Source organism: Nicotiana tabacum, chromosome 21, assembly GCF_000715075.1.
Source record: "Nicotiana tabacum cultivar K326 chromosome 21, ASM71507v2, whole genome shotgun sequence".
Classification (NCBI taxonomy): Eukaryota; Viridiplantae; Streptophyta; class Magnoliopsida; order Solanales; family Solanaceae; genus Nicotiana; species Nicotiana tabacum.
This window is the reverse complement of record NC_134100.1, coordinates 88774659-88802162: the sequence shown is the minus strand read 5'-3', so window position 1 is coordinate 88802162 and position 27504 is coordinate 88774659. Positions and strand designations below refer to the sequence as shown.

At 36.3% G+C, this 27504-nt stretch overlaps 2 protein-coding genes across 2 annotated transcripts; one reads left to right on the top strand and one right to left on the bottom strand.

Moving 5' to 3' along the window:
- Window positions 1-17886: 17886 nt before the first annotated feature.
- On the top strand, window positions 17887-25050 carry LOC107822012 (3-oxoacyl-[acyl-carrier-protein] synthase II, chloroplastic). Its single transcript, XM_016648537.2, has 14 exons — window positions 17887-18355; window positions 19579-19784; window positions 19858-20061; window positions 20158-20268; window positions 20361-20456; window positions 20787-20832; window positions 20910-20989; window positions 21151-21219; window positions 21357-21441; window positions 21934-22088; window positions 22181-22261; window positions 23009-23068; window positions 23420-23566; window positions 24706-25050. The coding sequence occupies exons 1-13, from the start codon at window positions 18157-18159 to the stop codon at window positions 23534-23536; spliced, it is 1509 nt and encodes a 502-aa protein (XP_016504023.1). The 5' UTR covers window positions 17887-18156; the 3' UTR covers window positions 23537-23566; window positions 24706-25050.
- Window positions 25051-26642: 1592 nt separating this feature from the next.
- Window positions 26643-27504, bottom strand: LOC107821927 (pectinesterase inhibitor 3-like). Its single transcript, XM_016648433.2, has one exon. The coding sequence runs from the start codon at window positions 27448-27450 to the stop codon at window positions 26884-26886; it is 567 nt and encodes a 188-aa protein (XP_016503919.1). The 5' UTR covers window positions 27451-27504; the 3' UTR covers window positions 26643-26883.

Here is a 27504-nt window from a genome sequence, read left to right as displayed (position 1 = left end):
ATTGCCAGCCGCACCTGCGAGGATAGTTCCGCAGGTGCGATTGCACTAGAAGGCAGAAACTTCCAGATTTCCTCTAAGTCCGAATTTGATCCATTAACCATCCGAAAATCACCCGAGGCCCCCGGGACCTCAACCAAATACACCAACAAGTCCTAAAATATCATACGAACTTATTCGAAACCTTAAATCACATTAAACAACGCTAAAATCACCAATCACATCCCAATTTAAGCTTAACGAAAACTAACGAATTCCAACTTCTATACTTGATGCCGAAACCTATCAATTCAATTACGATTGACCTCAAATTTTGGACACAAGTCATAAATGACATAAAAAAGGTATTCCAATTTTCAGAATCGGATTCTGTCCTAGATATTAAAAAGTTAACTCCCCGGTCAAACTTCCAAACTTAAATTTTTATTTTAGCCATTTCAAGCCTAATTTAGCTACGGGTTTCCAAAATAATTTTCGGACATGCTCCTAAGTCTAAAATCACCATACAGAACTATTAGAATCATCAAAACTCTATTTCGGGGTCGTTTACACATAAGTCGATATCCGGTCACTATTTTAACTTAAGTTTTAAACCTTGGAACTAAGTGCTCCAATTCATTCCAAAACCTCACCGGACCCGAACCAATCACCCCGGTGAGTCACATAACAACTGTAAAGTATAAATTGAGTAGTAAATAGAGGAACATGGTTGTACTACTCAAAATGACCTGTTGGGTCGTTACAAGTTATAACAGATAGTTTTAAGATAGGACACTAAAGAGGATATTATAGTGGATATTCTCTCACTACTAGAAACACAGCATTTTTCCACGAAAATTTTCCACGAAAAAATTATTAGTGGCAATTCCCACCGAAATTCAATAGGAAAAGTGAAATTTCTTTTCCACGAATAAACAATAACGTTTTCCATTGACTATCCGTGGGAACATTTTTGCGCAAAAATGCGCGTAATTTAGTTCCCTCTGATTCGGTGGGAAAGTCATTAAAAATAATTATATAAAACTAAAAATATTTTTCAGGAAAAACAGTGGAAAAATAAAAAAAAACATTTTCAAATATTCCCACAGATTCTATGTGAACTAAAAAAATTGAATTTTGAATTTTTGTGCTTTATGAAAAAGTTTTCCCACGGACGTAGTGGGAAAGTTTTATTATTATTCACATAACCTTTTAGTTTTCTCTTAGTCTATTTCGTGTTTTCTCCCTCTGTCTCTCCACTCCAACGACGAATTCTTAACTTCACTCAATTTTCAGGTAAGTCTCTCTCTCTCTCACCCACTCCTTTTTCGATTTTGATTTTTCGAAACTTAGGGATTTTCTGCTATTTCAAACCCTAGGTTTAAAAAAATTATTGTTGTTCGCTTGTTCATGTATAGTCTAATTAAACCTAAGTCTTTATTTGTTTCGTCTTAGAAATAATGAATTTGTTAAAAGACAATATTGAGTTGGTTTATTCTTGTTAGTTTGGTCTATTTTTCAGATCTATTTTTCTTATATGGATTGGTGCTATGTATTTACAGGATTTCTTCACAAACATGGAGAAATTAAAAAAATTTCTAAGTTGCCCATGTCAAAATGAGGAATATTTTCTTCCTTGAGAACTGTAAAATAATGTAGTCTTTATTTAAAAGTAGCTACATATTTAACAATGCAAGCATAATCCTGCTAGGACCGCAGATAAACACCTTCTAAAACTAGAGTTTCCTTGAATTATGCCATATTTTTATGATATAGTTACTAAAGTAATGTCTAAATTTATATTGGAATATCTTTTTGAAATATTTTTCAGATTTTTTTAAAAGTACGTGAATGAGGGTGGGTTTGGGTTTGTTCACAATAATCTAAAAATATAGCTTTTAATTGAATTAAAAAGAGAAAAAAGAAAAAGAGTACTTACTAATATTTTTCAGAATTAAAGAGGAGAAATTAATGAGTTCATGGCTTATTTCATTAGGTGCTTGAATGTGTCCATTTGAGAATGATTTTGTCATTTGAGTTATTGTCTTAGCTTAACATTTTCATTTGATTTTCTTTATTTATAGGTGTTTGGTTATTTAGAAGTTGAAGGTAATAGAATCTAATTGAGAGCAGATGCCAGTGGTGCTTATTAGTTGGCATATGAGTATTGATTTTTATAAAAGAGATGGTGTAATAATTTTTTCCCATTAGAAGTACTGATACATTGTCTACATGCGAGTAAGTTTCATACATTAGATATTTTTGAAACATATTAAAATGATTAAGTCCAGCCAGACTGCTAAGCTTTTTATCTTTCCGTGTATTTCACTTTAAAGTTTGAGAAATAAAGATACTTGCTTGCATAAATTTTCTTTAATTAAGTTTACTTTTATAATAATTGTATTTTTTTACAGGATACTTTCAAACGAAGCTTGGAGGAGTTCATTCAACATCAGTCGATTGATGATAACTATGAAATACTTGTCACTAGTGATGTTAAAAGTTTCAAGTCTCAGATAAACTCACTCTTATCATCTGGTGCATTTCCCGTGCCCCGTTCTCCAGCATCTGATGATAACTAAGGACTAGTTTCTTTTAATAGTTTGTCTTGGATGGTAGCTGGATATTGAATATTGAATGCTGGAGTTTTTGAGTTTTTGTTCTACTTTCTGTTTAGTTGGATATTGTTTATGAAATGGATTGAATTATGTGTTGTTTATGAAATGAATTGGATTGCGTGTTGAATTTGGTATTTGAATGCTTAATTGTATTTAGTCTTGTATTGTTGGTTATACATTCTGTTTGGCAGGTAGTGTAGTTCTAAAAATAAATTTGGCCATGAAAATATTTTCCAGATTTTCCACGGATTTCCCACCGACTCTGTGGGAATTTTGTGCATATTTTTTCCAGAATTTTAATATTTTCCACTGATTTTCGTGGGAATGTTCATATGTTTATTTTCAGGTTACGAATATTTCCCACTGCTTCCATGTGTAAAAAAAAAAAAAAATCTAAATTATTTTTAATACATCCCAAAGATTCGGTGGGAAAATTAAATTATTATATTATCTTACTTTTCCCACGACGTTCATGGAAAAATATACTATGTGACCCCACCAAGTACTCGTGAATCCCTCAGTGGGAAACTCCCTAGGAATTACCCACGAATGTCCTGGGAAACTATTTTCCCACCAGACATATTCCCAGTGAGTGTCTCCCTTGGGAATGTTGTGAAAATATTGACATTTCACACAGATTTCTCACAGATTCTTCCGTGAAAAAAGTCTGTATTTCTAGTAGTGTATATGCGCATGTACTATTAGGGTTTTTAGGAATATGTTCCCTATAAATAGAAATAGACACAATGATAGGGGACATGAGATATTCACTTGTAAAAAGCACAATTACTTTATAGAGAGGATTTGACCATATTACTAGCATACGAAAACAACCTTTTTAGTAAGATTCTTGTCTAGCTTTTCCACTTGATCCAATAACATCCAAAGTATTCTACGACTTATCAATCATTCTTCATTGTCAGAAAGAATATCCACATATCTCACCCCTTTTCGGGTGACTCACACTTTTTTTATTTACTTAAATGTCATTCATTACTATTTATTACTATTTAATGTTGTACGACCCGACTGGTCATTTTGAGTATTTACACTTCACTCGATTGTTTGAGGGTATGAGTAGCTCCGTATGATGTAATATGAATTATGTGAATCGTCGGTTTTGGTTTTCAGGTTATTCAGAATTGATTTGAAAGAATGATTCTTAGCTAGAAGTTTTAAATTGGGATAGTTGATCAAGTTTGATTTTTTGTGAATTTGAACCCGGAACGGAGTTCTGATTGTTCCATTAGCTCCGTTGAGTGATTTAGGACTTAGGAGCGCATCCGGATTGTGATTCGGAGGTCCGTAGTTGAATTTAGCTCGAAATGGCAAAAGTTGAAATTTTAGAAAGTTTGACCGGGAGTGGACTTTTTGATATCCGATTCTGATTCTGATTCCGGGAATTGGAATAGCTTCGTTATGTTATTTGGGACTTGTGCGCAAAATTTGAAGTCATTCCGAATTGATTTGCTATGTTTCGGCACGAGTTATTGAATTTAAAAGTTCAAAATTCATAGATTTCGATTTGATGTGCGATTCGTCATTTTGATGTTTGTTATGTGTGATTTGAGGCCTCGAGTAGGTCTGTGTTATGTTATTGGACTTTTTAGTATATTCGGGCGGGGTCCCGAGGAGTTCGAGCATGTTTCAGATTGATTTCAGATCATTTTCTTCAATGTTGCTATTGCTGGTTCTGGTGTGACAGCACCAGTGTTTGGTTTGCACATGTGCGAGGGTTGCATAAGCGACGAAGGGGTCGCAGGAGCGGAAATATTGCTGGGAGTAGGGTTTCGCAGAAGCGGAGATTGCTTCGCATCTGCGAGGGCGCAGATGCAGTGAGTTGAGCGCATAAGCAGATTGGAAGCGCAGAAGCGACATGTGGGGGCGCACATGCTAGTGCGTAGATGCGGGTATTTTACCGCAGCTGCAAAGGCATACCTCCAATTCTTCTCCGTAGAAGCGTGATTTGGTCGCAAATGCGATGCCGCAGGTGCGAAAGTGCTGGGCAGAATGATAACATTTCCAAGCTCGGATTGAGGCGATTCTTGGAGCAATTTTTATCCTGTGGACTGGGGTAAGTGTTCTATACTCATTTCTTATCTTATATCACGAATCTACCTTCGTTTTTGATAATTGGATTATGAATTTTATAGAGGAAATTGGGGGTTTTGGCCTAAAGTTTCATAATATGAATTTTTGAAATTTGAACATCGAATTGGAGTCGGATTTGAGTGAAACTAGTATGGTTGGACTCGTAATTGAATGGGTTGGGTGGATTTTATAAATTTTATTGGGTTCCGAGGTGCGGGCCCGGGTTGGGTATTTTGCCGATTTTGGGCTTTTGATTCAAAATTTGATCTTTTTCGATCGGGATTGGTTCCTTTAGCATTGTTTGATGTATTTGAGTTATTTTTGGTTAGTTTTGAGCCGTTCGGAGGTCGAAACGTGCGGGATGGCATTTTGGAGCATCGTTTGACTTGTTCGGTGTTGGAATTGGCTTGTTCGAGGTAAGTAACTCTTCTAATCTTGGAGCTGAGGGTATGAAATCCTGCAATACGTGTTATGTGATTTGTGTTGAGGTGACGCACATGCTAGGTGACGGGCGTGTGGGCGTGCACATGTGAATTGGGACTCTATTGTTTCGATGGCACTGAATAGTGGCCCTATTTTGTTGATATCCGTGTTTTCACCATGTGATAAAGTAATTGAGCTGTCAATCATACTAGATATCATGTTTAGGCTTTATGTCGATATTGTTTGGACCCATAGTGGTCGTTTCTTACTGTCATCTCACTGATTTCATTGATATTTCGTACTCAGTTATATTCATGCATTCATACCATATCTCAGTCTCAGATATTATTTATTGATACATCATATCATTGTTGTCGGGCTAGTTTTATGACATTGTGAGCCCGTGAGTGAGACTGGAGAGATTGATAACTAAGTGAGACCGAGGGCCTGAGTGAGAGTGACATTTTGGGATCGGTGTGCACGCCGCAACATATTATATTGATTATAGTTTATATGGATCGGGTTTCACGCTGTAATAATATTGGATCGGGTTGCACGCCGCAAATATTGGATCGGGCTGCACGCCGCAGCAATATAGCGCTTGGCCTTAAGGAGCCCTTCCGGAATCTGCACACCCCCAGTGAGCGCAGTCGACTATATATATGTGGATCGGGTTGCACGTCGCAACGGGCCTTCTGGTCATATATGGATCGGGTTACTCGCCGCAACAGGTATTGTACAGTGCAGAGTGATTGAAGGTGCTGAGCCTTGAGCATAGTGAGTGGAAAGTGTGAGACAATGAGATTGAGTACTCTGAGAGTGTGAGTACATGATTTATCTCTGAGATACATGTCATTGGCATGCACACATGACATATAGGCATAGAGATGCATTTTTCCTCATGATGTACGGTATCACGTCATCTATGACTTTTTTTTACACACATTGATATGTGGACATATAGAGGTATTTCACACTTGTTATGTGAAAAGAAAATGAAACATCTTAATTATTATTGAAAGGATTTTGGGAAAAATTATTGTTTCAAACTTATTCATATTTTTGGCAACTTCGGTAAATGATTTGGGTTTTCACTGATGTACTTGAAAGGCTGAACCATTTTCAGAAATCATGATTTTGCTGAGCATTTTTATCTCTTAGTTACTTCTTGTATTATTTGCTTTAAGTTGTTATGGACTGTTGTTGGCTATTGGTGTGGACCCGACCTTGGTACAAGCTCGTCACCACTTTCAACCTAAGGTTAGGTTTGTTACTTATTGAGTACATGGGGTCGGTTGTACGCATACTACACTTCTGCACCTTACGTGCTGATGTTGGCTGCTGATGTTGTTGTAATCGATGAGAGCTGGATTGAAGATGTACCGGTGTCCCGGTTGTAGCTGCCTCTTGTTCGTGGTAGCTTTAGATCTGTAAAACTCTGTTTATGTACTTTTCAAACAGACGATGTATTTATTTCATTTCCGCTTTGTAAACTCTATTTGTAAAAGCTCATGATTTGTACTACCAGTTCTTGGGAGAAATGTATAAGATTCTGATATTTCCTTTTGTTCAATTGTCTTATTAATATTATTGAAATTGGATGGTTATTAGTTGCCTTACCTAGTGGGTTGGGTTAGGTGCCATCAAGACTAATGGATTCAGGGTATCAGAGCTCTAGGTTCATAGGTACTACAAGTCATGAGCAAGTGTCTAATAGAGTCTTGCGGATCGGTATGATGACGTCCATACCTATCTTCGAGAGGCTACAATACATTTAGGATATACTTCCCATCTTTCTTTTTTTATCGTGTGGTATTGATTCAGCTTGAAGCATAACTCTTTGAATTCCTTCCACGCATTTATATACGCATGTGAGCGCTCGGTATCGACTGTGCACCGACGACTTGTGATTTCACGGTTGAGGTACGAGATATGATTTTGGCATGCTGATGATGGGCCAGTCTGGAGTACTTGAGGCTTGGTTTTGATGGTGGCTTGAGCACGGAGATTTTGGTTGTGTGAACACGTGTTTGTGGGACTTATATGTCCGGTGATGTCCCTATTAGTAAAATTTCTGATTGGATGACTATGTGATGAGTATGATGAGACTGCGAAATATGTTCAGATTGTTCGAATGTAACGAGAAGAGTTTACTTGAGGTGTAGCAAGGACTATGGGGTATTTGATTTCTGTCTTGATTTGGCGTATCGTCTCGAGTTATGGGTATGTTGAGGGATCTCTCATTTTGTTTAGTTATGGAGTGAAGTAGATTCTCATGTCTTGTTGATGAGTTCAGAATCAAGAAGATTAAGTGATTGCATAGTGGTCATGACTGTGGAAGGGTATAGAGAGATGTCGATTTGAGGCAGAGTAGGCGGGTTATCTCCTACGAGGTGTCCTGAGGTTGTGTGGTCCTTATGATGTTTTGTAGAGAGTTCTATTTTACCAGTGAATGATATATGTTGCAATTTGTGTTTGGATCGCTTGTGGAAGTTGTCTTGACTATTACAAGGGTGAATGCGAGATTTGCAGACGATTTGAGGTATTATATGGTTTGTGTTACATGGGCTTGCGAAAGATTTAGTTGAATTTCAGTGCGAGATTCTGGCAGTAATAGAGTATGGATATCGTGATGTTATCGAGTGTTTTGTTCTGTGACTTTGGGCCAAGTGGGGGAGTCTGCTAGTGACGATTTGATTGCACGATTATGTGTTGTATTGGTTTTGGTTCGGGGTATAATGGTGAATCAGTTATGACTTGTAGGGGTCGAGATCGAGGATGACTCAGGTAAAGAAATTTCTGGATACAGGTTGTATTACACTCTATGGGTATACGGGAATCATAAAATAATTGAGTGGTTATTCGCGAAGGATGTAATGTACATGGATTAGGAATTTGCTCGGTTGCTTAGGAGTTTGGGTTACTCCTTTGGGTGCCGTCATGCCAATGGGTCACCAATCGTTTGGCCCTTTTGGGGCGGTGCAATTGAGATTTGAGCAGAGTGGATGACTCTCGAAAATAGTTCTAATGGATTCAAGAATTATATGTAGCGATTTGGAAGTTTCAATATTGGTACATAGCTAGAAACTGAGAGTTACATTGGATGGTCTCGAGACTTGTGGCATTTTATACCATTGTGGATTATGCATTTCTGCGTCGAGAAGGTGAAGGAAATAGTCTTAGGTTCACATAAGGTCTCTTTAGAGTGGGTATCTCGGTTGTAGTGCTTTGGGGTGCTTAAGAGGGAAGTCAGCGGCTTATGGGCCTTAGGGCGTTGTGGTTTTATACTAGGGTCTCTTGTGTGGTGAATTTTGGTTAAGGATCTTGGTGTTCCAGCAAGGAGAAGTATCAATTTGAAGGCAATTTGGAAGGGACTTGGAAAAATAGAACAGCGTGGTAGTAGGTTGGATCAGCACAGTAATGGATATAATCAGTTCTTTGGGTACTTAGGATGTGGCTAGTCTACACAGGTGTTTCGTGGCAATGCTCTTGGGTTTTGGCGACCTGTGTGGGTGGGTGAGTTAGAGAGATTCAGTTCTGATAGCTTGGTTGTGTGCAAATGGGTTTCAAAGAGTTCCCACTGGGTTTTACCACAGTTCGAGGAGTATATTTCCTACCGGCATGAGGAATATGTTGTGTATTGGGATTTTCTCCAGGATGAGATCAATGGAAGGTTTCTGACTGATCGGGTATGTATTTTGCTTGTGACTCAGAGTTGATTATGAGATTCTTGTACTCTTCACAGGATGGCATGGTAGATGCGGTGTGTTGTGTGAGATTGAGATTTGCATGTGCAAGGTCACAGTTCAGTTTTGAAGGGAAGAACATAAATTCGTAGGCAACATGGACGATTTCAGACGACTAGGTAAATGATATTACTAATCGGTATGGCCTGATGAGAGTATACATTTCAGAAGAGGCAATGTGTTTTGATTTATGGGTACTTCGTTGGTATTGAGGCACTCTCCTGGTTGATCGACTGCTGATATTCAAATTTTTCTATGTGGCACGGAAGAATTTCAGAAGTATTTCTCGTGGGATGATCGTGTATGAGAGATGTGTTAGACATTCTGGCGGCGGAGATAGAATCAGATATGGTGATTCGTGTATTTTATGGATTTGGAGGCTGGGAGTTCTCAGGAGCAGATTGTTTCATGGCTGTGGACTGTGATGTTATGGTCGAAGCTAGCCAGATGATAGTATGTGTTATGATTCAGTCATTGTGGATTTTTGGAGGGTTATTTATATATTTGTGGGTGACTAGAGTCGATTTGGGGGTCCATTGGTAGGCCCAATTAGGATGTGTATTCTACACCGAGCCGGATTGGTTGGCTCCATACTGCTATTGTTGAGGGATGTGCCATTCGGTTGTTGTTGAGCTTATTCGCGTTCTGAGATGATCTGCGAGTTACTCTTCTATGCTACGAGGAGTTGTGATTCGTTGGTTATATGCACATATGGTGCGGTTCTATTGGGGCTTTATAGCAAAATTTGAGCGAGAAGAGTATTGGGTATTGCTTGGTTGATGGAGTATTGGTTATGTTCTTTCGGGTTTTGTGTGGCATTGTGTCATTTGCTTCTCCGTGGTTATGGTAATGCACTTGGAGTACTTGATGTCGAATTGCGCATGGTTATTGATTTTTAGAAGGGTGGCTTGAGGTATTTCATATGGACCAGTATTTGGATAGGGTCACGCATTGTAGCAGAGTTATGTTAAGATCTGATCCTTTGTGTTAGATTCGTGTATTTTGGTTCTACGGTGTGTGATAGGTTCTTAGCATTGCGTTGTGGTGGTACTTGTGGAGCTTGCGGGACAGTTCTCCCATCTGAATCAGTTTTCCATGATTTGAGTATATTTGGAAGGTTGCTTATTGGTGCACGGATTACACGGGTTATGGCGTCAGATTGTATTGATGTGGCATGTCACTAGAGTGGTCATGTTGGATGAGATGAGATCATTGGACCTAGGATGGATACTATCGGAATTGATTACAATATGTTTGGAAGGATGATATCGAAAGTCGGCTTAGAATTTGCTATAGTTCTTGTCGAATGAGAGGGAATTCTATGACTGGTTGATCTGATGAATGGTTATGAGTTCTGCATGTTTCTTTCATCATCGGCAGTGTACGAAGATTTTAGAACGAGATTTTGTTTGATATGAGGTTTATTACCGGTATTGGGTTGATTTGAGCAGCTAATGTGATTAGAAATCATTGCTTCGAGCATTTGAGCTATGTGGTATTTGAATTTGAGTATTTGAGTTATGGTTACGGCTTTTGGTATATCTTGTTCAGACTTATACGGTATGTAGATGCGAAATTCTGATCTTATAAGAAATTTCAGATGTTGGAAATATGATTCGAAGGCTTGTGGGCTAGGTTGAATTGAGAAATTTCAGTTATGTTATGTTATCGGACCTATATGGGATAGGGTGACGTGGGATCACCCCCGGGTATGTGCATGGCAAGGTTATACGGCGGTTTGATGGCTTTGAGAACAACTCTGGACACGTTCGAGGACGAACATATATTTAAGTGGAGGAGGATGTAACGACCCGACCGGTCATTTTGAGCATTTACACTTCGCTCGGTTGTTTGAGGGCATGAGTAGCTCCGTATGATGTAATATGACTTATGTGAATCGTCGGTTTTGGTTTTCAGGTTATTCAGAATTGATTTGAAAGAATGATTCTAAGTTTGAAGCTTTAAATTGGGAGAGTTCACCAAGTTTGACTTTTTGTGAATTTGAATCCGGAACGGAGTTCTGATTGTTCCATTAACTCCGTTGGGTGATTTCGGACTTAGGAGCGTGTCCGGATTGTGATTCGGAGGCCCGTAGTTGAATTTGGCTCGAAATGGCGAAAGTTGAGATTTTGGAAAGTTTGACCGGTAGTGGACTTTTTGATATCGGATTCGGATTGTGATTCCGGGAATTGGAATAGCTTCTTTATGTTATTTGGGACTTGTGCGCAAAATTTGAAATCATTCCGGATTGATTTGCTATGTTTCGGCACGAGTTATTGAATTTTAAAGTTCAAAGTGCATAGATTTCGATTTGAGGTACGATTCATCGTTTTGATATTGTTATGCGTGATTTGAGGCCTCGAGTAGGTCCGTGTTATGTTATTGGAATTTTTGGTATATTCGGGCGGGGTCCCGAGGGGTTCGGGCGTGTTTCAGATTGATTTCAGATCATTTTCTTCAATGTTGCTATTGCTGGTTCTGGTGTGACCACACCTGCGGCTGATTTGCGCAGGTGCGAGGGTCGCAGAAGCGACGAAGGAGTCGAAGGAGTGGAAATATTTCTGGGAGCAGGGTTCCGCAGAAGCGGAGATTGCTTCGCATCTGCGAAGGCGCAAATGCGGTGAGTTGAGCGCATAAGCGGATTGGAAGCGCAAAAGCGACAAGTGGGCGCGCACCTGCGAGTGCGCAGATGCGGGTATTATACCGCAGGTGCGAATGCAGACCTCCAGTGCTTCTTCGCAGAAGCGTGTTTTGATCGCAAATGTGACGCCGCAGAAGCGGCTAATGTGCCGCATGTGCGAAAGTGCTGGGCAAAATGACAAATACAAGGGTTCGCGATTTTGGCTTTATTTTAACATTTTCAAGCTCGAATTGAGGCGATTCTTGGAGCAATTTTCATCTTGTGGACTGGGGTAAGTGTTCTCTACTCATTTTTGATCTTATATCACGAATCTACCTTCGTTTTTTCTAATTGGATTGTGAATTTTATAGAGAAAATTGGGGGTTTTGGCCTAAAGTTTCATAATATGAATTTTTGAGTTTTGAATATCGAATTGGAGTCAGCTTTGAGTGAAACTAGTATGGTTAGACTCGTAATTGAATGAGTTATTGGATTTTATAAATTTTATCGGGTTCCGAGGTGTGGGCCCGGGTTGGACATTTTGCCGATTTGGGCTTTTGATTCAAGATTTGATCCTTTTCAATCGGGATTGGTTCCTTTAGCATTGTTTGATGTATTTGAGTTATTTTTGGTTAGTTTCGAGCCATTCGGAGGTCGGAACGCATGAGATGGCATTTTGGAACATCACTTGACTTGCTCAGTGTTGGAATTGGCTTGTTCGAGGTAAGTGACTCTTCTAATTTTGGAGCTGAGGGTATGAAACCCCGAAATACGTGTTATGTGATTTGTGTTGAGGTGATGCACATGCTAGGTGATGAGCGTGTGGGTGTGCACCATGTGAATTGGGACTTTGTTGTTTTCATGGCACTGAATAGTGGCCCTATTTTGTTGATATCCATGTTTTCACCATGTGATAAAGTAATTGAGCTGTCAATCATGCTAGATATCATGTTTAGGCTTTATGCCAATATTGTTTGGACCCATAGTGGTCGTTTCTTACTGTCATCTCACTGATTTCATTGATATTTCGTACTCAGTCATATTCATGCATTCATACCATATCTTAGTCTCAGATATTATTTATTGATACATCATATCATTGTTGTCGGGCTAGTTTCATGACATTGTGAGCCCGTGAGTGAGACTGGAGATATTGATGACTGAGTGAGGCCGAGGGCCTGAGTGAGAGTGACATTTTGGGATCGGGCTGCACGCTGCAACATATTATATTGATTATATTTTATATGAATCGGGTTGCACGCCGCAACGAGCCTTCGGGCTATATATATATATATATATATATATATATATATATATACACACACACACACTATTGGATCGGGTTGCACGTCACAACAATATTGGATCGGGTTGTATGCCGCAACAATATAGCGCTTGGCCTGAATGAGCCCCTCCGAAGTCTGCACACCCCTAGTGAGCGCAGTCAACTATATATATGTGGATCGGGTTGCACGCCGCAATGAGTCTTATGATCATATATGGATCGGGCTGCACGCCGCAACAGGTATTGTATAGCATTGAGTGATTGAGGGTGCTGAGCCTTGAGCATAGTGAGTGTAAAGTGTGAGACAATGAGATTGAGTACTCTGAGAGTGTGAGTACATGATTTATCTCTGAGATACATGGCATTGGCATGCTCACATGACATACAGGCATAAAGATATATTTTTTCTCATGCTGTACGGTATCACGTCATCCATGACTTTTTTTACATACATTGATATGTGGACATAGAGAGGTATTTCACACTTTTTATCTGGAAAGAAAATAAAATATCTTAATTATTATTGAAAGGATTTTGGGAAAAATTATTGTTTCAAACTTATTCATATTTTTGGCAACTTCGGTAAACGATTTGGGTTTTCACTGATGTACTTGAAAGGCAGAACCATTTTCAGAAATCATGATTTTGCTGAGCATTTTTATCTCTGAGTTACTTCTTGTATTATTTTCTTTAAGTTGTTATGGATTGTTGTTGGCTATTGGTGTGGACCCGACCTTGGTACAAGCTCGTCACCACTTTCAACTTAAGGTTAGGTTTGTTACTTATTGAGTATATGTGGTCGGTTGTACTCATACTACTCTTCTGCACCTTGCGTGCAGATATTGCTGTGATCGATGGGAGCTGGATTGAAGATGTACCTGCATCCCGGTTGTAGCTTCCTCTTGTTCGTGGTAGCTTTAGATCTGTAAAACTCTGTTTATGTACTTTTCAAACAGACGATGTATTTATTTCATTTCCGCTTTGTAAACTCTATTCTTAGAAGGTCATGATTTGTACTACCAGTTCTTAGGGAAAATGTATAAGATTCAGATAATTCCTTTTGTTCAATTGTCTTATTAATATTATTGAAATTGGATGGTTATTAGTTGGCTTACCTAGCGGGTTGGGTTAGGTGCCATCACGACTAGTGGATTTGGGGTCGTGACAGGGCCCCACTGTTGATTTTTTAAATTATTATTAGTGCTCCAATTCATTACCATTCGGTCAAATATACATATTATCTGTCATAAAACTGATAACATTTTCATTTGGATATTATTATTTGCTAAGATTGATTCTTCTTTATCTAAATCTAATTGGTTGAACCAAGATCTATATTTTGGATCAAACATTGATGTTTGACTTAAGCTGAGGGTTTATCGAAAACAGTCTTTTTACCTGCACAAGATAAGAGTAAAGTGTGTATATATTATACCCTGCTCAGATCCCACTTGTGGGAATACACGGCCTATATTTTCGTTGTTGTTTAATTATACAGCTAGAATTTCATTGTTAAAGTCTACTCCTCTCGATTCTTGGCTTATAACCCTCCGTTCTTCAAGTTAAATTTATTGAATTTGTCACTAGGAGGTTAGACAGTTGAGAAATGTAAACAGTGAGAGAAGGCTTGGGGCTGATTTATTGGCAGGAATCAATTGTGTGATGAAGTTGAATATAATAAAGTTGGTCTTAGTCTTACCCACTTTAATTTGAATAATTTAGCAACTTGTTACGTGTTTGTAATTCACAAGAGAGACTATGCAGATCTCATATATGGTCATGTCTATAATTCCCAAAAACTTGTCCAACGTGACGAATCTAAAATTTATGGTTAATGGATTCAGAATGTGTGTAATTTTATTATAAACGATATAGAACTTTAGAGGATCGAGATGGTTGAAATTGAACGTGTGCGTATAAATAAAATTCGAGCCAAGAACAGTGAGTCCAGTAGAATGAGGTTTGAAAATTAATAGTACTACATAAGATTGAGGTTTAAGAAAGACATTTGTAGTACTCACGGAATTTCCTAAATCACTAGGTTGGAAATCATGGCTAGCGTAAAAAACAGAGGAAGGAAAATAAATGCAACAAACGAATAAGTGTATTGTCTTTAACATAAGGTTTATAATTTAATTATGAGTTTTTAAGCTTTGTTCATTTTCGCACTATTAGGTTGTTATTGACTTATAATAACAAATAACTTTTCCTAGCAAGTTGATATAGTAACCTGAAAATAGTGTATTAATCACCTACAATCAGTTAATCAACACATGTATTGTATAAATTCTTTACACTATCAACATATATAATCTAAATCCTTTAATTACAGTTCATTTATGGAGTAAGGGATTACATTTTTTGACATATAAATGACTATGTAACTTTGAGTTTTTTCTTTTGCCAACTTGAAAATTGGTTAGTTGAATGCTAAGCTTTTAAGAGGAATAGATAAGGTAGTTGCAGAAACAAGTCATGTTTCATTATATTGCGGCAAATTCAGGCAGCTTTTATTCAATGCTCAAATTCATGCATTTCCCGGGCCAAAGTGCAAGTAGGGTTGCCCATATAGTTCTTTAGAGTCAAAACAAGAAAAAAAAACTTAGCAACATATTCTAGACAGGAATCTAATGTATTTAGGGATCGTTTGGTAGGATATATTAAAAATAATAATATATGTATTAGTTTTGGTTTTATTAATTTTTTGTTTGGTACTCCATTCGGTCCACTTTAATTGATTTTAGGTCTTTTTTCTTGTGATCTACAATATTTGATTTTTTCAGATATTAAGAAGAATTTAAGTTCTTTTTTCCAAAGTTGCCCTTGGAGTAAAGAGTTTATGAATATTTGTGATATTTTCAACGAACAAATTAAGGTTAATATAGTCATTCTCATTGTCAATTAATACTAAAAGGTGAATTTCTTAATATGTGTGAAAACAACCAAAAATTTAATTAGAACCTGTTTGGAAAGCCACATAGGAATTTGATTTGGGTGTAATTGGGTGTAATTAAACAGTTCGGCATGTTTGTCTAGCCAAGTAATTACTTGGTCAGCATGTAATTGGGTGTAATTGGAGAGGTATAATTACACTCTCTAATTATCAAGGGGGAGGTGAGAATTGATGGTAATTACACGGTGTAATTACAAGGTTACTTTTTAATTTCTTTCCTTTTTATTTTTATTTTAATTTACTTGATAACTTTTTATTTCCCTTATTTTACTTTTTTCTTTTATTTTTACTTTTTAATTTTAAAATATATGTTTTGTACATTTTTTATCTTTTATTTCTCTACCTTTACTTCTTGTGATTCAATGTAATTGCTCGTATATTTTATTTATTATTTATTTTATTTTCTTTATTTAGCGTAGCAACGTTATCATTCTAGTTTTTGAAACTACACCTCCTGGTATTAGCAATAATGAGTCATTAACAAATTTGGCATATAATGAGTGATGTCATTAAAGTAGAATTTCATTGTTGCATGATGTTATAAACTTATTATGTTTCCTAATCTTAAGTTGTATTATAATTTATTTTTATTATGTCGGAATTTGACATATGTTTAAGTTTTTTTTTTTTTTGAATTTTGAAATTGTGTTATATTTATGGTTCCAATTTACATGTTTTAGTAGTATTGACTTGTTATTTCACATTGCATGTTGTTCATTTTTTAGTTAGAATTGATAGATTAGTTTTGTCAAATATTTACATAATATTATGACATTATATTTATAAATATGAATTTATTTTATCAAGCATATATTCCATGATGTTCTTACAATATATATATTTTTAGTTTTTATTAATTAAACTCAATATTATTAATTTGAAAAATATATATATAAAAATTATTTTTACAATATTAGTTATAAATATATGATTACTAATTAGTGTATATTCAAGAAAAAAATATGTATCTTAAATACCAAATCTAATATCATTTATATTTAAAAAAATTATTTATAGGCATATATTTACTATATTTAACTTTTAAGTTTTGATAATTTATTTAAAATGTAATCTAACTGTGTAATTACACTTGTGTAACCAAACAGTACGCTTGTAATTGTACTGTAATTTCGTTGTGACAAACAAACATGTCATCGTAATTACTAGACAGTGTAATTACTAGGCTGCGTAATTACTACCCTAGTAATTACACCAATTCTAATTACCTGGTGGCTTTCCAAACAAACCTTTAAAGTGGACCGGAGAGAGTAGTGTTTTTCAACCTACGTAAATACTTGTATTAATTATACACCATATTCAGTACTATTCTTATACGTTAGAAACTGTGATATTAGCAATACCATAATTTTTAATATATGAATAAGAATGTATAACAACAAAATTTCCCTTTCAGAATCTTTAATATATCAGAGCAAACAGTCGATAAAAAATAAGCTCAACATAACTAATCTCAATATTACTAATCCCAACATTACTAATATACGCTATTCAATATTGTTCTTATACACTCTACCAAACAATCCGTTAATGTATACTAGATTGTCTAATGTATTTAATACCTCTAGCAATAACTAGTAGTAGTACTTGTTTTTTGGCTCCTGCCCAAATTACTAGGCTAGAATATAAAGCAAAGCAAAAGCCACACAACACTACACACTAGTAATTACTACTCACAATCCAAAAGTCAGTCAGCAGAGTTTTTTTTTAAGATTCTATATTTGACCTTTTCACATTGTTCACCACCATCCACTACAGTCACCTCCCCACCCACCTAAGGGCGAAATCAGTAATATTTTTAAGGATGTTCAAATATAAAAGAAGCAAAAAATATTCTTCAATAAAGAGTGTTTAATATATACCTCTAAAATCTAGTACTAATACTTTATTTATATATACAATATAATTTTTTGACGAAAAATAATTAGTTGAACGTCCTTTAAGACATGTAGCTTCGCCTACGATCATCTTATAAAATTTTTCTAGGCTAATATGCTTTTGTTATTAGTAAAATAAAATTCTTGTTTCAAATTTATGACAGGGCATGAGGGCATTAGCCTAGTGTCCATTAATCAAACAATTTTGTTAAATTACTTGGCTTTTCTGAGTCTCTCTCTTTTGTCTTTTTATGTGGGAGAAAAAAAATAAAAATAAAAATAAAAATACAATAAATTAAAATTGAAACTTGGCGTCTGTTGAGTTTTGTTGTGGCACAGAGATCCAAGAAAACAACACCACTTTTGTTTTCTTTTAAGTTTTCTCAGATTTAAGCAAACCCCACAAATAAAATGCCACTCATTTCTTTAATCTCGCTCTTTGCACCACTTTTTACTTCATTCTAAAGATACCCATTTGAAAAAGATTTGATTTTTTGATGGTATTATAAAGAAAAAGATTTGAGTTTTGATTGGAAATTGGACCCAAGAATGTCTGCATCGGCTGTATCGTCATGGTCAATAGCTGCATGCATGTCAGCTGCTTGTGAAAATGAGCAAGAGAAGAACTTTTTTAATAGGAATAAGACTTGCAATGGCCTTTCATTTTCCAATTCTTGTTTAGTGAGAAATGAGTGTTCTTCAATCTTTGGATGTTGGAGGAGTAAACACAGGCGCAATCCCACTTCAGGTAATCATGATTTATAGTCTTTAATTTGTGTTATTTTAGGTTCAGGGATGCTAATTTTGTCATTTTCCTGATTCGTTTTTCATTCAGTTTGATTGAATTGGATTTTACCAAAATTGGAGCTCTAATACATGTTTGAGTATCTATTCTAGTGGTGCATGGCATATTCTTATACTGAAGATTCTGTGTAGAGTTCTTAAATTTAAAGGTTATACAGGTGCTACTGCTGTCTGTGTGTGTTTTCTCTCTCTCTTTTTTTTTTTAAAAAATTGACGGTGGTGTCTCTGCCAGCTTGCTTGCATCTCAACTATTTCACCGGATAACTGCTATCTTGCACAGCATACCTCCCAATCCTGTGAGCACAGATATCGAGTACCTGCAACCAAAGCTTAGACACATGAGAAGAATTAACCTAGTTTTTTTTCTTCCTTCGTGCGATTTGAAACTAAGGCCTCATGCTGTTTACTTCTTGTTCCCCTTTTTGCAACTTGAAAAATCAAATCTTATTTTCCCCTTTTGCAACTTGAAAAAGAAAATTTCTGCAGTGGCTTATGGCTTTTAGTCCCCGGTTGGTGAGGTTGGGTATGATAGAAATTTAGCCTCGCCCTTGTCAGTTGTCATCTACTGCTTTTGTCTTATTTTATATGGCGGTATTTGATTGGATACGAAGTTGATTTGATTTACATATTATATTAGTGATAGTAAAAGAAAAATGTTGAAGTAATGGTTTGAAAAATTAGTTTGATAGAGAGAACATCACATCAAAGTTCAAAATTTGAATAGTTTAATGAATTTGAATCTTGATATTGGCAAATTCTTTTTATAGAAATGAGACGGTGTCTAATATTTTGGTGATTCCCGTTATGGAGAGATTGTTATGTATAAATTGGAACGGAGGGAGTACTTTGTTATTTTGTGGACATGATTGCAAGTTGTTGTGCAATTTGGTTGTAGTTTAGTCTGTGCGAACTTCTCTTTTTTTTTCAGTAAGTGAACGTCTCTCTGTTTCGTTGGCTGTTTCTTCAGCCTACCACTAGTGTGTATTCTCATACCTAAGAAGGAATCAACTTTTGCATGTTTGATTTTTTTTTTCCTTTTAAATACTTAGCTGTTTATAATCTAGTCTCAAGAATGTAATTTCAATGTCATCTTTCTAATGAAAATTCCGTTAGATCTATCTACTACCCTGCATAAATTTTGGCGTTTTGTGCCCATCCTTGTACTAGGTGGCATAAGGGCTGTTGCTGTACAACCAGTGATGGAAGTTACATCAAAGAAGAAACCGCCAACCAAGGAAAGGCGAGTGGTTGTGACCGGGATGGGGGTGGTCACGCCAATTGGTCATGACCCCGATGTGTTCTATGAAAACCTGCTCCAGGGCATCAGTGGCATAAGCGAGATAGAAGCTTTTGATTGTTCGCATTTTCCAACAGTACGTCTGCTTCTTGGGTTGTTTTTTCTCTGACTCTAGTATTTTGGATGTTAATAAAGAGGTGCCATTGCAGAGAATTGCTGGAGAGATCAAGTCTTTCTCTACTGCTGGCTGGGTTGCGCCTAAACTTTCTAAAAGAATGGACAAGTTCATGCTTTACATGTTAACAGCTGGTAAGAAGGCATTATCAGACGGTGGAATTACTGAAGACGTAATGGAAGAATTGGATAAAACAAAATGTGGAGTTTTGATTGGCTCTGCTATGGGTGGGATGAAGGTGATCCTCTTTATTTTCTTAAATAAATATTGTTCTGATTGGTTGGCTAAGTTAATTTTTTTAAGTCTATTTTCTGGACTGTTGCTTGAATTGTAGGTCTTCAATGATGCAATAGAATCTTTAAGGATTTCTTATAAGAAGATGAATCCTTTTTGTGTACCATTTGCCACTACAAACATGGGCTCTGCGATGCTTGCCATGGACTTGGTTAGCCAATATATTATAATTTTTTGCGTTATCTATGTTTTATTGTCAAAAGAAAGTCCTTATTCTGTGTTTATTTGTAAATTAAACTGCAGGGATGGATGGGTCCAAATTATTCAATTTCAACGGCATGTGCGACGAGTAACTTCTGCATATTGAATGCTGCTAACCATATCATTAGAGGTGAAGCTGTAAGTTTCTTTACTTGCGTCGTTAAAGAGGTTTCAATAGCATAGATTTCATTGTTATCTTATGTTGATTTACAAAGCTTCTTTATGTCTAAGGGAGGACTCCCAACCAATAACATGCTTTAATAGTTGGGCTTTTTTCATTTTTGGCCCGTCGGCCGAAACTAATTACGGACGCCAGCGCGGATATACAAAACATATGCACTGATTATGTATATTTACACTTAATATACAAAACATATTCATTTTCCAGCTATTATTTTTTAGGGCGGACCAAAAATGTAATTATCCCTTAATAGTTTGTGTTCTCCTTTTGCTACTGAAAACTTGCAGGATGTGATGCTCTGTGGTGGATCTGATGCAGTAATTATACCAATTGGTATGTATCCTGTGTCTTTTCTGTATTAGTTTAGCAAGCTAAGTTATTTGTTTCCAAGTGATTTTAACTTTCTGCAGGATTGGGAGGTTTTGTTGCATGCAGAGCGCTTTCCCAGAGAAACAGTGACCCTACTCGAGCTTCTCGGCCTTGGGATAGTGTAATGTCCTGTAATTCTTTTCGTCTTGTTCTCGTACTGCTGTCTAGTTGGAAATGCACTAATTTTATCTGGAATAGAAATGCTGGTTCTAGAGTACTTGCTTTAGTCCAATTGTGGGGATAAATAAAATGACTGCATATTTTCATTTTGATCTTGGGCAGAATCGTGATGGGTTTGTCATGGGTGAAGGAGCCGGAGTACTGCTTCTAGAAGAACTTGAGCATGCCAAGGTGATTTATTAAGTATATTAGATTGCTTTTCTTCTTCAGCCTCATGATTCTTAAATAAAAGAGAAAAATTAGAAAGAAGATCCATAGCCAGATAATTATGTAAGATGCCCTTTTAATTTCATTGTTTGAATGAGCAGAGAAGAGGTGCAACTATCTATGCTGAATTTCTTGGTGGAAGCTTTACTTGTGATGCTTATCACATGACAGAGCCTCATCCTGAAGGTAATTCTTTCTCTTAGTTTCTGAAATTCCCCTATCCAGATAATTATGTAAGCTTTACTTTGGCATTTTATAAGATTTGCCTTTCAACATCACGGGTTGCATCAATGGCATAAAGTCGCCCTTCTCTGTTTAGCCATTCTTGTTTGTAATGCTTGTATTGCTTTTCTCACAACTTATAATTAATAATGGACACGCGGAAATTGTAAATTGCTATCCCTGATTCTTCTTGAGCCTAATATTGTTTCCAAATTTCCGTTTCTTTTATCACTTTTTGGTTTGAGTTGCACTAAAAATAGTTCTATTACCAGTCTTTTTTCTCCAAGGTCTAAGATTTTTGCATAATCTCAATTTCAAAAATTTGTTGCTCAGTTTGAAGCAAAGAGAGCTTAACTTGATAAGAAATGCGTGATCTCTTGTTTTTGTGTGTAATGTAGATTGAACTATATTAGGGAATAAATTAACTCGAACTCTTCATTTTCCACAAATAAGCAGGAGCCGGCGTTATCTTATGCATAGAAAAGGCCTTAGCTCAGTCTGGTGTAGCCAAGGAAGATGTGAACTACATTAATGCACATGCCACATCCACACCAGCGGGGGATCTCAGAGAGTACCAAGCTCTTGTACATTGTTTTGGTCAGAACCCGGAGGTCAGATTTTTTCCTCAACTGCTGCCGTTTATGCGTGTTTCTTCAGGGTGTTCTTTCTGCTATTTAATCAGTTGCTACTCTATGTTTTGCAGTTACGAGTGAACTCTACGAAGTCTATGATCGGTCACCTGCTAGGCGCTGCTGGTGCTGTCGAGGCAGTAGCAACCGTTCAGGTAACTTTATTTCACATTCCTTGAAGTAGTGCTGCTACTTGATTGCTGTTTCTTCTAGTTTCTTGTTTAAGACATCATCTAAATAACTTACATGTTTGCAAAAATATGGATTTGAATAGCCATTTTTGAGATAACTCAACGATTATTTCTCTGCTACTTTCATAATTCTTTGCAGTTTACAGGTGCTGAGGAGTGTTATTGAATTGAAGAATTAACCTAAATAGCCTTCTATCCAACTGTTTAAACTAAAAATAGCCGGCGGATGAATAATATATGTTAATCCATGTATAATATGTGTATAACCGTGTATAATCAGTGGATAAGCTGTGTATACCGGCTAGAAAAGTTAAACAGTGAATCTGGCTGGTTTTTTGTGTAAAGATCCCTATTGAATTTGACAGTCTTGATTGCCGGATCCAACTTTCGTGGTGGAATCTCATTAGTTATAAAATCTGCACACAACCCAAGGACAATGAAGATTGTCTTGTGCCGTGGAAATTTACTGCAACCTTATGTGAATTTATGTTTTTAATAGCAATTGCTTGTGATAAATGATAATGTTATCAGATTGACTTATGAAACAAAAAGATAATGTTGTCAGATTGAACCTAGATGTTGGACAGCTCGTCCATATGATTGTTGGTTACTGTATCTTTCTCAATACCCTTTTAAACATGTCTCTTCTGTGCTGACAATTCTAAAAATTCATTTGCTTGCATCTGACCGAGAGTTAAAACGATTTTGTAGGCAATACGAAGTGGATGGGTTCATCCAAATATAAATCTTGAAAACCCAGAAGAGGGTGTGGTATGGCTCTCTTTTCATTGCATTGTCAATTGTTTTTGTTCGTTTGAGCTTGATTCATAATCTCAGTTGCTAGATTAAGGCAGATTTGAAGCTATCTTAATTCTATTTCTTTATAACAAAATTTGGCTAAACATGGAGTCTTTTGTGAAATAATCAATCAAACTTATAAGTTGGTTCATATCACTTGCATTGATCTTCTGTTTCAATTTTTCTATCATATTACGAAAACATTTCTCTTTTTTACATGAATGTGATGCATATTTTATGTTATCTCTCTTGGTTCAACTCTTGCAACAATTTAGTGTTTGACCAACAATTTGGCATTTGATGATATCTATATTCATGCAACAGGATACAAATTTACTCGTTGGTCCCAAAAAAGAAAGATTGGATGTTAAGGTGGCATTATCTAACTCATTTGGATTTGGTGGCCATAATTCATCGATCTTATTTGCTCCTTACAAGTAGATATCAGTGACAACATTGGTACATCCAAAGGTATCTAGGCGTCTATGCTTGTTGATTTTGACCGTGATTTTATAAGCAAGGACAGTTAGTAATTCTAAGTGGAGCGTAGTTTAAGTGGAGTGTAATTCAGTTATAAGTGTTTATTGAGGAAGATGGAAAAATAAAAGAAGAAAGAGGGCATTTGAAGGTTGAACTTTATCACCCTAAAGATGTAGCTAAGGAATCTGAAAGAAATTAGCTTCATAAAAGGAGCTCAATATAGTTTCTACTGGAAAGAGAAATGGAATTTCACTCCCTAAGTCAGATTTCAATTTTGTTGCTGAAGAAATTAAGAATCTCCAGTGGGAGTAAAAGAACTGTTGATTCCTTAGCAACATAGCAAAGGCTTATGTTCAGTGAGAAACTAAGAACAGTATCTTCAGCAAGTAAACTCAAGAAATCTTTAATAATCCCCAATAGCTGATCCGTTACTTTTAATTTGGCAAACAAGAATTAACCATTAAAACAGGTTCGTATTGTTTGATTAGACGGTTTCCTTTTCTTGAAAATGTAAAAATAAGGATTTAGTCTGGGAATTGCAGGATGCTATGAGTTGAGGTGATTTTTATTTTAGTGACTTCCTGTCACGACCCAAGACCATGGCACGTATTGTCCGCTTTGGGCCTAGGCTCGCACGGATTTGTCCTTTTTGGGCTACGCCACCTCGAGCCTCAAAAGCACGCGTACTATGTGAACTTGTGCCATGCCTTATAAAGCACTTCACTTTCCTCTCCCATTCCGATATAGGATTCGCCTAAGGTGACATGTGCACCCCTTCTTCAGAAGCTCGCCAGCCTAGAAGTCTGTCAGTCCTGCTTGACCCGCCCTCTTCAGTCCACCCTCCGTCATGAGCATCACACTTTGATATTATAACCTATGGCAAGGAGATTGTTACTCTTAGCAAATGAACCATATCGTAGATGATTTTGATATCTGGTATAGGGTTAAAGCAATCAAGTTAAAAACTTGTTTCTTGCTTATGGAAAAAAGTTAAACTTATTTCTTCGCGATTCTAACTTCAAAGGAAAAATATCCCCCGGACACCCCCTTTTTTGTTTCTTCCTTTTCTATGTGAAAACAGATATCTTGATGTCTATATTGTCATAACAATATCCTTTTTTTTTTGTCAGGAAAATCCATTAGTCCTTAATTTCCAGTTACAATGGAGCTGAAATTCCTAAAAGGCCTCATTTTACTGGTAATATCGTTTCCTATGCAACATAATTTGTTGACATGCGGAAGAAGGTTTCCTTGTAGATAATCATTGGAGCAAGCATTAAACTGAAGGATTTCCTTTTAATTTTACTGTGACATTCTTGTTTTTGATCATTAAACTGATCTCGTATTTTCTTAGGCACCAGAAAATGATTGTATGTAAAAGGCATTACTGTAGGACCTTTGAATAATTGCTTACTGTTTCCTTGGTTATCTGGAAATTGTTTGGGGAATACAATATTATTCTCTTAAACTTTAAATTTTGGCTTGTTTAGAGTTTTCCTGCACTTCTTAGTCTTTAGTTTTCCTTTTCTACATTTGTCGAGGGGTAAATGTAGAACCTTAAATTACACTAGTTGGTTTCACTAGGCTCTATTGCAACCAAAACTTTCTGTATCATCATATATGTTTAGCTCAACATGGATGCATAAACTAGCAGTAGAAAATTGAACTAATTGTTCCTGGAAAAGGACAACCCGGTGCACAACACATCTCGCATTCACACAGGGTTGGGGGAAGGGCCGCATCTCAAGGGTTGTGATGTAAACAACCCATCCTAATGCACAATAATGGTGCATTAATGGTTGCTTTTATGGCTCGAACTCATGACCTAAAAATCATACGAAGATAACTTTATCGTTGCTTCAAGGCTCAACTAATTGCTCCTGGATCATATTAAATACTCTCGACTTACATGTTCCACTCAAGGATCATATTAAATACTCTCGACTTACATGTTCCACTCAAGAATGTGAGTGGGATGAATGAGATTTCTTCACATTTTAGTCATAAGTTTCGGGTTCAAGCCTTAGAATTGAGAAACTCTTGGTGTGGAGTGCACTTCTCTTTAATAGATCCTACCCCGGGCGAATGTTGATTAATTGCATCGGATTAGTTGGGTCAGTAGTTTTCAATACTGAATGCATTAGGTAAGTAGCACGAGCTAGTCAATTTTCGGACAGGTAAATGAAAAATAGCCAGCGTTTGCAAACTCATTGAAAAATAGTCACTATTTTGCTGCAACACGGAAAGTTCCAGCATAATATACTGGAGATTGGTGCACTTATGTATGAACTTCCAGCATATTATGCTGGAATTTCATCATAATATACTGGAGTTTTTCAGCATATTATGCTGGAAGTTCATATGTAAAAAATTCTAACTCCAGTATATTATACTGGAATATTTTCGAATTTTGAACAATGTTTTGTTCAGATTTATCTTTACATGAAAAGTGACTAAATTTCGATTACTTTTAAAATTATGGCTATTTTTTAGTTATCACTTGTAAATTTGACTATTTTTGACTTTCACCCGAGAAAAAAGGGGTAATCTTGGTGTAAAAAGGCAGACCCCTCAAGCTGCCTCGACATGACACCCAAAATCTCCCTCGCCACAAATTTTAACAAGCTCATATATAGCCTTTACAGTAGGGACGTCAGAAATCACTATATATATGTCAAAAATTTAAATTTTGAAATTAATAATATGTTCAGTATTAAAAATTTTAAAGGATGGATCTTTAAAGTTTAGATTTTGAAAACCACTAAAATTTAGACAAAAATCGAAATTTCAAAAGTAATAATATGTTCAGTATTAAAAATTTTAAAAGTATAAAGTTTAAATTTTGAATCCGCCTCTAAGTTTTAGCGGAGGTTAAAGGTTTGCACCGACAAATGCAGTCTTTTTTTTCTTTTTCTTTATCCCTCTGCTCCTTTCCAGACCTCTCAATAATGACAAGGGGTAAAACATCTGAATTTTAGATCCAACATAGAAATTTGTCGAATAAAGCAACACAGTCAGAGTTAGACTAGGAACAGAAATCTAGTAATCAACATGCAAAAATAGAGTATTTCCAGTAGCTTATAAATGTGTCTCACAAGAATCTTTAAAAAGAAAAAATTAATACAAACAAGATTCATTTGATGGACCAAAGGTTCGCATGGATTCAATAGGTTCAACACAAACTAATATTTTCCCCTCCAAACATAGAAATATATATATGAAAATTACTAAAAATTTAACAAAATTAAAACAGATTCAACGCTATAAACCTTAAAGGTTGAATCTGTTAACTTTAAATTCTGGATCCGCTAGCTTCTAACGTCAAGTTGATTGATGAGGTAGAGAGCATTACTAGTAACCTTAGCAACATTAGTAATCTTTCTCTTCACATCATATCTAACTTTTCCATTAATTTCTTTGAAACCATCTAGACAAGTATCTTCATTTGTCAAAGCAGCACTAACCCAAGTCTCCAAATTACTCATTTGCAACTTAAAACCATTTCCTTTGTGCAAATGTTTTAGCTCAGAAAGAGCCTTTCTTAGCTCATCCATTGAGTCACCTATTTGCTCTATACAATCAATAAGTGCCCCTTTTTCTCTCTTGCTTTGTAATTTCAGTTTGATAAGGAAATTGGAAGCTTTTTTGGCTCTTGAAAAACTGACATTAACAGCTGCTTTTGCTAAATCTTTGGGGGTGTTAATGACATAGTTATAAGATGAGAGGGTTTTAATGCAAATATTTGGGTAACTTGCATGGAAACAAGATGTACTTACAAGGTCTGTGGAGGATGAAGATGATGAAGTGATTGGTTTCTTCCCTTTGGTAAAGTGAGAGAAATGGAGAATGAAGAGAAGAAAGCGAAGCATTTTCATTTGTCAGTTTTGATAAGAGACAAATCTAGAATTTATAGTATGATGAGTTCAGAA